Source organism: Numida meleagris, chromosome 4 (assembly GCF_002078875.1).
Source record: "Numida meleagris isolate 19003 breed g44 Domestic line chromosome 4, NumMel1.0, whole genome shotgun sequence".
NCBI classification, from domain to species: domain Eukaryota; kingdom Metazoa; phylum Chordata; class Aves; order Galliformes; family Numididae; genus Numida; species Numida meleagris.
In genome coordinates this window covers 19932847-19945396 of record NC_034412.1, presented here as the reverse complement: position 1 = coordinate 19945396, position 12550 = coordinate 19932847, and the positions used below count along the sequence as shown (strand labels likewise).

The window sequence follows — 12550 nt, the reverse complement described above, 5'->3', positions numbered from 1 at the left end:
TTTTCCCCATTTCACACTATAGACTTAGCTTTTTTTTTTTTTTTTTTTTTTGCCTTTTATTTGCATGCTGGATTTTTTGTCTTGTTTTGTTGGTTGCTTTTTTTTTACTTGAATATTAAAAAAAGAAAATGCCTTTATGTCCCCAAATTGCTGTTTTCATTTGTTCTCTCCTTGTCATGAACGAAAGCTGGCAGCTTTGCTGCTCAGCTAAACTTGTACTATGTAGGATAGCTGGCCAACATCTGCCCAGCTTCAAGAGGGTAATTAAACACTTCCAAATGCCTCATTGTTCTTAGGAGGGCCAAAAAAAAATGGCTGGTATGCTCTCACTCCTGCCAGCTTCCACTGGAAAGGGGCTGAAAAGCACAGGAATGTTTAATTTAGATAGGAAACATTTAAGTGGTAGTTAGGAGGAGGTACAGGAGGTAATGAAAAATGCAGAATACCCAGGAAAAAAAAGCAAAACACTTTTCTCACTGAAAGAAGGAAAGAAAGGCACGCATGTAAAATTACAAGGACACAACTTTGGAAGTTACATTTTGTTGTTATGCAATGCAGATACTCCAACAAACTCACCGAACTGACTGTCTCTCAGTCTCACTTAGATGTGAGCAAACATATAGATGACGACATTGCCGATAGGAGCATGATGCAGAGTGACAGAGAGTTGAAACACAGCTGGTTCCTCCGCTTCCTGCCCTCAGTACATGTCTAATCTTTCAGGACCAGTTTTCATTTCCTTACCCTGGCTGAAAACAGTATCAAAAATGTTAATACAGTGAACTCCGCTGGATAAATCCTGAAGACGAGGCTTGTGTATCTGCAAGCCTGTTTGTTATGGAGCAGCACCCAATATTATGGAAGCTCCCTCTCATTCCTGAGCTGGCCAGGAGGGGCCTGGTTTCTGGATGGTGATCTTTGTGCACTGAGGGAGAACCAGCACCCGTAGCCATGGAGCTGCCTTTGCTCAGCAGAAATCACTCGGGGTTTCGCTGCCTTCGGAGATGGACCCAAATATCTCTTTCTGAGCTGACCATACTCCTGACAGCGCTGTGGCCGAAACCATCTGCTAAGGGAAAGTTCTTGGTCTTCAATTTGAACAAAGTTACAGAAAAATTTCATTTCCTGGGCTTTGAGTATAAAGGGATATCCAAAAACCCTTAAGGATGACCCCACATTGTTTTGCTGGCAGTACATCACGTACTGGTACTCTTGTGATACCATGCCCACATGCAAAGGATGCAAAATCCTCCTCCAAGTGCGCAGCCTGTGGTGCTGAGTGCACACCACATAGGGAGGAGGAACACCCTGTCCAGAGGCTACCTGTGGCTGCCCACCCATAGCAAATCTGTAGAGCAGGGGGCACTTTCCCCTAAAGGGTGTGAATTTAGGCTGTGAGAACCAGTAGCACATGCAAAACTGGGCAGCACTCTGCTCTTATATTCCCAGAAACGAGGAGGTTTGCTCCCCTAAAGACTTTGGTTGAGTAAAGCCTGGTGATAACTGGAGCCCAACTCCTCCATGCCTCTCTCTCTGACAAATAATCATAGAATCACTAAGGTTGGAAAAGACCTCTAAGATCCCCAAGTCCAACCCCAGCCCACCCCACTGTGCCCACTGACCATGTCCCTCAGTTCCACATCCCCATGGCTCTGAAACACCTCCAGGGACAGTGACTGCCCCACCTCCCTGGGCAGCCTGTGCCATTGCCTCACCGCTCTTTCTGAAAAGAAATGTTTGTTAATACCCAGCCTGATAAGAATTCAGGAAGACCTCCTGCCATTCATTATGCCTTTACCGATAGTAAGACAAGGGACAAAGGATGCATTTTGCTGTAGATGCAAAGGTGGTTGGTGATGTGAGCATGCACGTGTGCACACACTTGGAAATGGTTTTGTTTCCATAAATTTCATCATCATCTGAAAGTGCACATTCTCTCTCAGAGCAGCTAATTAAATATAGGCTTGTCTAATAAAGCAGATGTTGAAAGGCTGTGTGCATTATCTGCCAGCAGAGCTCTGCATAGGTTCTTTCCGAGCTTCAGCAACATTTATAAGTATATGAGAGCATGGCAGATTTGCATGGACTTTGACCACGGGAAGCAAAGACCCATATCTGAAGCTACAAATTGGACTATGAGATAAGAACTCTCCTGAAATCTATATGCAATTAAAAGCCCAATCTTCCTTCCTATAGTGACAAGGTTATTGCTTTTATATAGCTGAACAGAGATGAATGAGTCTACGGATTAATAACGCTAAGATTTATGACACTGTGCTTGCCCCAAATATTATGGGAGAATAGCTCTCTGGGTGAGATATTATGACTGAATAAATGTGATAGGATTTTCTTTTCCTTTGTTTATTTATTTATTTTTTTAGCTTTGTGTTATTTGGGAGGGTTGTGTTGCATTCACATTGCTAGCTCTGTGGTTTGATTCTCAGCTAATTGTTCCACACACATCCATGCTTTACAAGAGTGTTACTAATAAATGGAGTCCCACGAAGACCAATGTCATTAAGAAAAACAAAACATAAGATGTATTATTAGAAGAGCATTACACTCCAGTGTCACTAAACTCCTGGGAAAGGTTGGCTGGTTCTGTGCATTTGTGCTGCATTTCCCTTTGGGGAGGGGGTTGTGCCTGACCCCCAAGGTCCCTAGTATCTGGAAGTAGCTTGTGCAGGCATTGCTTGTTTTTTTAAATCCAACCTCAGGTTCCTCTTGGACCCTTCAACGTGCTGTGGTATGGAGGGCATGGAGGTAGGGTGGGGTGGTGGGTCAGGGCAAAGGGCTCCTTGCGCTGGAAAAAGGCTCAACTGCAGCCTACAGTCAGGAGGAGGAGGTACAAAGGATGGAGGGGGGGGGGATGCATGTGGATGCTCTGCGAGTTGCTGCTGGAGGGCAGGATGCTGTGGTTTGCACAGCTACCCAGCAGCCTCCCCATTGTTTTCACTGTTAACAAATTCATGCTCATGGCATTGTCACATCTCGTCCTTACAGGGCGAGGGAAATGAATTTTGGAGTCAGCCTTTGTTTTGCTGTTGCTTTCCCATGAGAGAAGCTGAATTTGTTTCCTTAATGCAATCACAAAGAAATCTTTGTGCGGAGGAATTGTCAGAACACCTCTCTGCCTATTGAAACCCAGCTGTGAGCCAGAGTCCCCACTTGCACGTGTGGCATTCCCTGCTGCTCCTGCACGTTTCTGCTGGCTTTGTTTCCCTTGGTTTTCTTTTACATCCGCCTGCATGGAAGTGTCGCCGCTGCTCCATGGGTTCGGCAGCACGCAGTACAGTGTGAGTGCATGGCAGTACCAATGGGCATAGGGCGTGCATCAGGTCCCCACTAACGCAGCTCAGTTTGGCACCAGTAAGAAAAGGTAGGGAAGGACAGTGCTCTAAAAGGGCTGCAAAGATATTTTTTCATTTCTTTTTATTATTTCTTTTTTTTTTCTGGGAGAGGGAGGTGCTGGGCAGGACCTTGGCTTGCAGACCTCTTCCTGCTGCTTGCTCTTTGGGGCAGAAAATGTATTTTCCATCAGTTTTGAATGACGTCAGCACATCCCATAGGTACATGGGCCAGTTTTCTTGCCATCCCTTATACAGGAGCAAAGGTTCGCTCCGACCTGCACCTATTTCACAGGTAAAAGGCTCAATTCTTCCTCTGAGACAACAGTTCCATTTCTCTGAATGAGGTGAAAACATCCCATCTTGATTTAATTTATTAAAAGCAGTGTTCACTACAATCAATGCTCACTGAAAAGAATACCATTTGTTAAATGACCCATGAAATAACACGTCCAGAAATAGCATTGTAACAAATAATACAGACCAGGTACAGCTTTTATTTCAACTTGAAAGATTAAAATGGAAACATTTCCTTCTAAAGGTATGCAGCTACAGACCAACTCTGTATCGGAATGGATAGGGCATGCAGCTGAGTGCATACATCCCTGGGGACATGTGAACTTACAAAATGTGTGCAGTGTTTTCACATGTTGGTGCAGACTGTTATCTGGAAGGCACTTCTGCCATTTGATGGAACTTAAAGGAATTCACTCTCTTCTGCTCAGCCTTGCTGGGCTTCCTTATCCCTGGCATTTAAATGAACCTGCAAATGTTTGCAGCTAGCAATCGGAAATTATATATGTTTGAGCTGGAAAGCAGAGAAGCAGCTGAGAAGGTGTATTTTTCAAAAAAGTGAAAGTCAGTCATCTCACACACTGCTAGAAAGGTACAAAATTTGGAAAACTCACTTCATTTCTCCTGATGGGCATTACTAGCAGAACCAGCCTTGCTCGGTGTTGCGTATGCGCAAATTGTCATCCACTGGGTTGGGGTTCCCACTGTTTCAAGAAGAGGAATTGCAGCTGAGGTTCTGGAGGCGCCTGGAGCTGTAGAATGCTGTTGCAGCTCGTTCCTGGTCTTGTGGCACCATCCAGTGGCTGCTGGCAGAGGACTCCCATTTCCTCATTAGCACCGAGTGTCCCTTTGCACAGCGCCTGGCTGAATGGTGAACCAAGGTGGTTGGTCCCTTGTTGTCACCAGCCACTGGGACTGGTGGCCAGGTCCCCCAGGCAGGTCTCTGGGTCACTGCTGGCACCTGCACACCGAGCACAGGAAAGGTGAAGGGGAGCGGTGGGGCAGGACGCTCAACTCATGTTTGCAAAGAGGGCAAAACGGAGCAGCATCAGGATGCCCCACAAAAGATCTTTCTCTAATTCAATGGCTTGCAAATTGTCACTTAAATTTCATGCTTTTTTTTTTCACTTTGTTCAGCGAAGGCCCATAATTTCATCCTCATTGCAATAAAAACAACCAGGAGAGGGGCCAATGGCCAAGTTTCCATTGCTGTAATTCTGAACTCCTTGCACATGGACTACCTTGTGGTACTGCTAATGGGTATGAAGAAGGTGTATGCCTTACTGTCCTGGAAATTATGACCAAGAACAACCCTGTGGCCATTCACATGAGATACCTGGAGCTTATTGGTAGGCTGTCTGGCTTTGGGGGACATTGAGCTCAGGGCTGGGACTTCATCCCACCAGCTGGTCTCCGTGTGGTCACATCCAGATGTCTCTCCAAGGGCTTCCCTTTCATGGACACAGCTGTCCCTGCAAAGAGCATGGTAGGTTAAATGAGGACTTGGTGATGGCACAGCTCAATGGGACCAGGGATGCAATGGCCAGCTGCCCAGGGGTGGCCCCACTGGATAAGGGAACAGCATCCCATGGCCATCAGTGGGTAGACAAGGGTCCCCACAGCTGGCATCGAGAGAGGACAGGTCATCTCACCTGGGATTATGGAAATCTGTCGAGGCAAAGGAATGCTGGGCTTCTTGCATTGCCTGACTCTCCTCATCATCACTTGGATCAGCTCATCCCTTATGTGGAACAGACCAGGAGTGTTCTTAGCCTTCTGGTGCTGCTGAAGCCTGAGCACAGCCCAGAGGTGTTGGTAGGTCTGGTTGGAGATCCCCTTTGCAACCTAAAGCAGTGGGTGGTCGACAGGCCCAACACTGTGAGTCTTCACCAGCACTGTCTGCATCTCACAAGCAACCTGTGAACCCCACCCAAGGCCTACTCTCACCCCAACCCTGGTGCTCACTGTTTCCACAGTGTAACACTCTTATTCCACTCACAATCCAGCCATGAGGCTTTAGCTAGCGTTTGCCCTTGCAGCAGCTCTGCTAGGTGCTAGGTGGTGGTATTGCATTGCTGGCAGCTCAGCAAGGTGCAGGAGGTACTGTTTAATACGCTCAGCATGAAAAGGACTTGGCCAGTGAAAGTCCTCTTGAAATCCCTGTGACGGAGGCTGCCATGCCCTAACACACCCTTCTTCCCTGAATAGAGGGAGCCCTGGCTGATTTAGCATATGAAAGGCTCCTTGTGATAAAGACTTGCTGGATATTTATTAATGACCAACCTCAGAGGTGTGAGCACAGCAGTTTATTCCCCGTGCGACCATCTGGTTCTGCCTCCCCCTTCCCATTTGCCTCTCAGGGTGTCAGTACTCCAGGCAGGGGTTACTTCACTGCTAGTTTTGTTTGCTCCAAAAAATTAAATCTGTTCAGAGCAGCCTTTGTATCCCCCAGGGCTGGCACTACAAATGCTGGTAGTGAAAGCACAGACTTACCCTGCTGACCCCCATGCTCTCCAGCTTTTCCTCCATTGCTTCTTCCAGGATGCGCCGAAACTTCTTCAGGAGGTTTGGTTTTCTCCACAGGGCTTCCAGCAGCTGCCTCTTCCCACCCTGGGCATCATCCATTGTGTCTGTGTGTAGCAGAGTATGGGTTGTACCCCAGGGAGGTTGCTGAGCCCTTGTCTCCTCTGAGGACATGGGTCCCACCAGTCCCATAGCCCAAGCCTCCAAAGAATAGGCTTCTGGGTGCTCTCAGCAGACCACATCCCTCTATCAAAGACACCTTCCTCCTCTAACTTCCATTCCCAGACGCAACTTTTCCAAAATCCCACCCACAGCACAGTAGCTGCCTGAGTCGTCTTTCTGCAGAGAAGCATTCCAATTCAGGGCTAGCCTCAGTGCTCTCATACTTGGCATGGAGGTGACCAGCAACATCATCCCCTTCACCCCATCCCACCACCCCATCCCCACCACTTTGCCCAGCGCCCCTCACTGCACAACACACCAAGCCAGATCCCAGCTTCATCCCAGTGTTCCCTGGATAAAAGTGGTTCCACTCCAGTACGCACCTCCTTCTGAGGACTCTTCAGAAACCACCACTTTGGTCACATGCTGCGTCACTGCAGGAATGGAAACAAACTGTGAGGACCAGGGGAAATGAAGCTCCACCACCACCTTGTTTTGCTAAATGGAAAGCACAGAAACATCTGTCCCTGTAGGGATCCAGGGATGGCCCAAGTCCAGTGCCTTGGAAAGCATCCTTGAGGTAAACCCCGTGGTGCTCAGAAGCAGCACTATCACCCTCTGAAGCCACCAGCTGGAGCATGTCAGTGCCATCCCCTGGGAGAGTGGATGATGTACTCCCTGGGTATCTGCTAACAGTCATCCTTGTTTAAAGGCCTTTCTTTTTGTTTTCTGAGGAGCACTGGGAGCTGAGAAGTCCCTAGTCTTCCTCCCTTGAACCTGATTATAGAAAACCCAGGCTGCAAAGAAGAAACCACAGCATGTCTCCACTCCTTATTTTTATGCAAATAACCACTGGTATCATTTCTGAGGAGGCAAGGTCATTGCTGTGTGCTCCTGATTGAAATCTCATTCCTTCGGGGCATGGCTACAATGCAAAATGAGCTCAAGAAGCAGGTGGTATTCTGCTGGCAGCTGGAGCTGTGCCTGGTGCTGCTGCAGCAGGCAGTCAGGGGGCTGCGAGGTGCCCACCCATGGCTTCATGTGAGAGGACACGCAGCCAGCTCCCTGAGGACGTCCCCACAGCACAGTTTTGTAACGGGAGACTGAGAAGTAGGCATGCTCTGAAGGACTGCTAGCGATAAAAAAATCATTCAGATTCAGATTGATTCACTTTTAAAAAGCAATCATTACCTTCAGGCTTATTTGCAGACAGCAGCTTGGTCTGTAAAGAAGAAGAGAGATCACAAGGGAAATGCCCAGGCCTTTTCTGAGTGAGATGCCAAGGTACTGGCACAGGCTGCCCAGGGAGGAGGTGATGGAGTCACCGTCCCTGGAGGTGTTCCAGAACCATGGAGATGTGGCACTGAGGGACATGGGCAGTGGGCAGTTCTTACAGGCACTGTCACCTGACTGCACTTGCGCTTGCAGAAATCCAGCTTTCCCTTGGTCCAGTGCTCCAGTTAGGATGCATGACCTGGGACCATGGCATGCCCTTGGCACCTTCCTGGTCCCATTTCTGGACTTACTGCTACCCAAAACCAAGGTGACACCAGACATGCCCAGAGGAGGTGCACATAGAGGTGACGGATGTGCGTCCATCCCAGCACACCTCCTGAGATGCATGGGATGGGTAAGGACATGGGCTCACCCGCACTGCTGTCCTTTTCAGCTCAGAGTCATCATCCTGCAGGTTCCCCAGGCAAGACATCATTGCTGCTTTGGCCTGCAGCTCCTGCAGCTTCTGCAGCAAGGGGGGAAGGAATTGTTTGTCCCAGTGGGTCTCAGGAAGCTCTGCATTCCTCCCAGGCCCACCTTGGCCAGTTGCTGCCTCTGACTACAAAATGCATGTGTGCCCCAGGACAACAGGGGACCCTGTAGGCTGTGAACCTGCAGGGCCACTTGGACCTGGTGGGGCAGCAAGCCATGTCCCCTCGCTGTCCCAGGCCTGGCTCACCCCTTCCATAGCACTGCTCCTTCTGGCAGCATCTTGCAGTTCGGTGAGGAAGCGCTGCTTCAGGCCATCCATCTCCACGTGCAGCTTCATCCTCTCCTCCTCCTTCCACCTTTCAAAATCTCTTCTGCCCTCCACTTCCCGCTGAAGAGCTCTCTCCTCCTCCTAAAGGGAGTGGACAATGGGAGCAGGAGATGCATGGAGCGGCAGCTCCCAGGTTGGGTGAGGGTTAGGACACAGACCATAGGCAGTGATGGGTAATTTGGGGGGCAAATTTTCCGAAGAAATAAGTACAGATCCCACTATAAAATATTCTTCAGTGCCTTATTTCACCTGTGTTGTGTCTCATCACGTCTCTTCCCTTCTTCCTGCCTCACCTGCTCCCTGTGCAGCTTCTCTGCCTCCCTCCCTGCTGACAGCTGCTGCTGCATCTTGCGCAGTTTTGCCTTCAACTCCTCAACCTCCTCCTCCATCTGCTCCACCTTCTTGGTCTCTGCAAAGCTTGGGGAGCAGAGACACCGTGAGCGAGGGTGTGATCTGCCTGCTCCAGCAGCACCCTGAAAAGCACCGAGCATCCACTTAGAAATACTAAGTTGTTGGGAACCTCTCCAGTGCTCACCCTCCTCTGGGTGCCAGCGCTGCATGTGGGCTTGCAGGAGGGCATTGCTCATGAAGGCTTTGTCACAGAGGTGGCACTGGAAGGACAGAAGGGTCAAAAAAAGCACTGGGGTCACAGAAAGGGTCTTCCCCACACTCCTGGCATGGAAAAGCTTTGCTACTATAGAAGAAGAAGGGGAGACCTCAAGAGAGGCAGCTGTTGTACCAGAGGTACACAGGTGTCAGGAGTGTCTTCTGGCAGAAGCCAAAGGGAAGATGTTAGGGCTCAGGATGAGGGTTAGGGTTAGGGTCAGGGTTAGGGTTAGAGTGTGGGAAGAGGCACAAGCTACGGTTTTCCCCAGAGACCCCAGAAACAAAGCAGCAGTGCAATGCTACCTGTAGCAGGCTCTGTTCCAGCCTCAGGTTCTTGCAGGTTGTGTGAACCTGGGCCACCAAGTTTGGGTGGGATTTACTCTCTGGGAGCAAATGAGCAGGTTCATTTGGCAATGGAGAAGAAGTGGATAAGGAGGCACGACCAGCAGGTTTCTGCTGAAAAGGTGTGAAAACTTCAGTGGGAGGATAAAAACCCAAATGGGCACCAAAACCAATAGCCACCAGAAGTCTGTCACTTGGCCACAGGATGTCCCAAGTTGCCCTGGCACAGGCATCTCTCAGGACACATGAATCTCTGGGATCTCCCAAGCCAGCCCTCTCAACCCTTCCTCCACACACCTTGCAGTAGTCACTGGGGCTGGCTTGCAGGAGGAGCTGGGTGGCCACCAGCTTCTTCCACCTCCTGCTCTCCTCCTTCTCACCCCGGAGCCTCACTGTCTGTTCTGATGCCAGGCCCTGGGCACGGGCCAGCTGGGCATGGGCGTCCTGCAGCTGCTGGGCATGTACAGTCAGGCTGTCAGCCAGGCGCTGCTGGCAGTGCAGCAGGTACTCGATGCTCAGCTGGGCCAGCCTCAGCACCTTCAGCAGCATGGGGTCAGCCGGCTGCCTGCAGTGAGGACATTTCTCCCCAGCCAGGTTACAGAAGGTGATGTCGGTGATGTGTTCCTGCAGCGCAGCCACGTCCCCCTCCTGTGCTACTTGCTCCACATCCACGGCACCGAGGCGATGCCAATCCACGCTGACATGCCGTGGCTGGAAGCGGAAGGTGTCAGGCGGAATGGTGAGTGCTGGGAGTGCTGCCAGCATTGCCATGGCTGAAAAGGGCTGGAAGGAGGAAGGGATGCATTAAGACTGAGGGGAAGGGAAGGGAAGGAAAAAAGAAAGGAAAGGAAAGGAAAGGAAAGGAAAGGAAAGGAAAGGAAAGGAAAGGAAAGGAAAGGAAAGGAAAGGAAAGGAAAGGAAAGGAAAGGAAAGGAAAGGAAAGGAAAGGAAAGGAAAGGAAAGGAAAGGAAAGGAAAGGAAAGGAAAGGAAAGGAAAGGAAAGGAAAGGAAAGGAAAGGAAAGGAAAGGAAAGGAAAGGAAAGGAAAGGAAAGGAAAGGAAAGGAAAGGAAAGGAAAGGAAAGGAAAGGAAAGGAAAGGAAAGGAAAGGAAAGGAAAGGAAAGGAAAGGAAAGGAAAGGAAAGGAAAGGAAAGGAAAGGAAGAGAGGAAGAGAAGAAAAAAAAGAGAAAAAGAAAAAAGAGAAAAAGAGAGATTCCAGTTTATTTGCCATCTGCTTTTTGTACGGGAAAGTTTGCTTTTCAGAAAACTGCCACTCTTTAAAATAAAGTGTTGTGAATGAACTTGTAAGTCTCTTTACCCAAACTCTTGAATTCACGTGTTTTAGGGTAGCTCCATGTTTTTGAACAGCACATGAGAAACGCTGGTCACACTTAGCATGTCACGCCCCCTGCCCTCTGTGTTACCTGCTCTGATCTACACATGACAGCTGCCTCGAGGACCTTCTCCTCTGTAAACCATTCTCCACTGGAAGTCCCTGAGTTTTCCAATCACGGGGTCTCCTGGCTGTTGCACATGGCTGAGCCGCTTGCACTGGATGCTGATGCAATGTCCCACGAGCATCTTCCATCCCATGGGGCTATATCCACCCCTCCCCCAGAGCCTCCAGCCCTTTCCCTACCTTCTGCTTCCCGCATCCTCACAATGCCATCTGCTCTCCATTCTGCTCAGCATATGCAGGGCCATCAATGGGCTTGAAAAGTCCCCTCCTGTTCCCTGAGGAGGGGTCTCCTCCTGCCCTGCTGACACCAAGTCCTTTCACGCCACTGCCTCCCAGTTCGAAAGCCTTCCAATGCCTGACATGAAGCTAAACACAGGCTCTGCTCATTTATCACCTTCTTTGACATGCACCTACAAACACTGGGTGAGCAAAGCCCCTTCCTTTCCGTGCTTGTGCAGCCAGTGGAGAGCACTAACAGTGCTGTGATATCTATACCATTAGCAGCACTGCAGTGTCAACCCAATTCCTTGCATCAGACAAGGTGTATATACCTGAGTAGGTAGGTACGTATACATGTATATATAGGTCTAAATATAGCCCTGACTCATAGCTGCAAATTGCGTAGATCTGCAGGGGAGCAGCACACATCTCTTGCAGGTGAGGCTCTGTTGCATGAAGTAACCTCAGCTAAACCAGACCAAGTTTCTGCACCACTGGAAACGCAGAAAAGGGACCAGGCAACAGCAGTGACCACAATGCCCCCACCCCAAGTGTTTCCCTGTTCCTGGAACGCTTTACAATCCTCCAACGATCCCCTAACGATCCCCTAACCGCAGGCTGTGTTACACAATCTCGTTAATATTAACAAGGGTTTCACGCACCAAAGGAGCAGTGTTTAACCCGGACCTGCTGCTTAGCAGCATGCCTGGGATTGCCCCACCACCTGTTTCAGGCATGCCTGATGGATTTTCCCTCCTCCTCATAAAAAATGCCAGATATGAGGTCTCCGATGGTACAACCACAGCTTTGCTGGGACATTGGTGCAGCAAAACCACTGCAGCAGGCAACCCAGGAGCCCAGCTCTGAAGATCTGTTTTCCTTCAGTTCTTTCTTGAATGTGCCTGCGATGGGTCCCTAGCTGGTGTAGAAGTACACTGACTTTCATGCTGCAGTGCAACATAGCACCCTCTGATGTGATGGACCTGGCAAGTGCTGCCTTCATCACCCCCAGTGGAAGAACTGTATTGATGTTCATCCACTAGGACTCAAATTCTGCATGCTAAGTGAAGAAGACACTAGCCTTCAGAGATACAAGTCCATCCCCGAGGTAGCAAATAGGACCACACAGCCAAGCTTACACAGTAGTGCATCCACATGCACCATTTCCACTCCATTGTGCAAAACCCAACTCCACCAAAGTGCTGATGGAGACAGCTCTCAGAGAGCTCGCTGTCTCAGCTCATGGCTGCTGCACCAGGCTATTGCTTGGTCCACTTCCCTGCAATCCTCAGCCTTTGGCAAGGAATTCTTTCCCCTTTCCTCCTCCACCCTTCCTGAACTCCCCCCTCCTCCAGACCTTGCCCACAGGCAGCATTCACTTCCCTCCCTTCCTCAGCCTTTCCTCCCGCAGAAAAGCAGCTGAGCAGAGCCTCGGAGATGTTTTTTTGTGTGAGCTGATGTGCTGAGAGCTGGAGCAGCTCAAGTCCAAGCACGTCCCCCAGTGCCGTCCCTCCCTTCCCATAAGTAGGAGTTTGAAGAGTAAGGGCAGAAAAATGCAAAAATG

General features: G+C 49.6%; 1 protein-coding gene across 14 annotated transcripts in view; it reads right to left on the bottom strand.

Annotated features, from left to right (window-relative positions):
- DZIP1L (DAZ interacting zinc finger protein 1 like) overlaps window positions 3706–12550 on the bottom strand; it is a 9519-nt gene continuing 674 nt past the window's right edge. For 2 of the 14 annotated variants that reach the window (XM_021396027.1, XM_021396026.1), the window contains exons 2-11: window positions 9271–10092; window positions 8655–8972; window positions 8281–8442; window positions 7975–8067; window positions 7518–7548; window positions 6710–6760; window positions 6135–6271; window positions 5294–5486; window positions 4978–5113; window positions 3706–4602 (exon numbers count right to left, since the gene is read on the bottom strand). In XM_021396027.1, the coding sequence (XP_021251702.1) occupies window positions 5022–5113; window positions 5294–5486; window positions 6135–6271; window positions 6710–6760; window positions 7518–7548; window positions 7975–8067; window positions 8281–8442; window positions 8655–8972; window positions 9271–10080 (1887 nt within the window). In that variant the 5' untranslated portion in view covers window positions 10081–10092 and the 3' untranslated portion in view covers window positions 3706–4602; window positions 4978–5021. Of the gene's footprint in view, window positions 4603–4977; window positions 5114–5293; window positions 5487–6134; window positions 6272–6709; window positions 7801–7974; window positions 8068–8280; window positions 8443–8654; window positions 8973–9270; window positions 10120–10947; window positions 12361–12550 lie in introns of those variants that run through there. The other 12 variants (XR_002438368.1, XM_021396033.1, XM_021396034.1 and 9 more) reach the window with 12 other exon arrangements.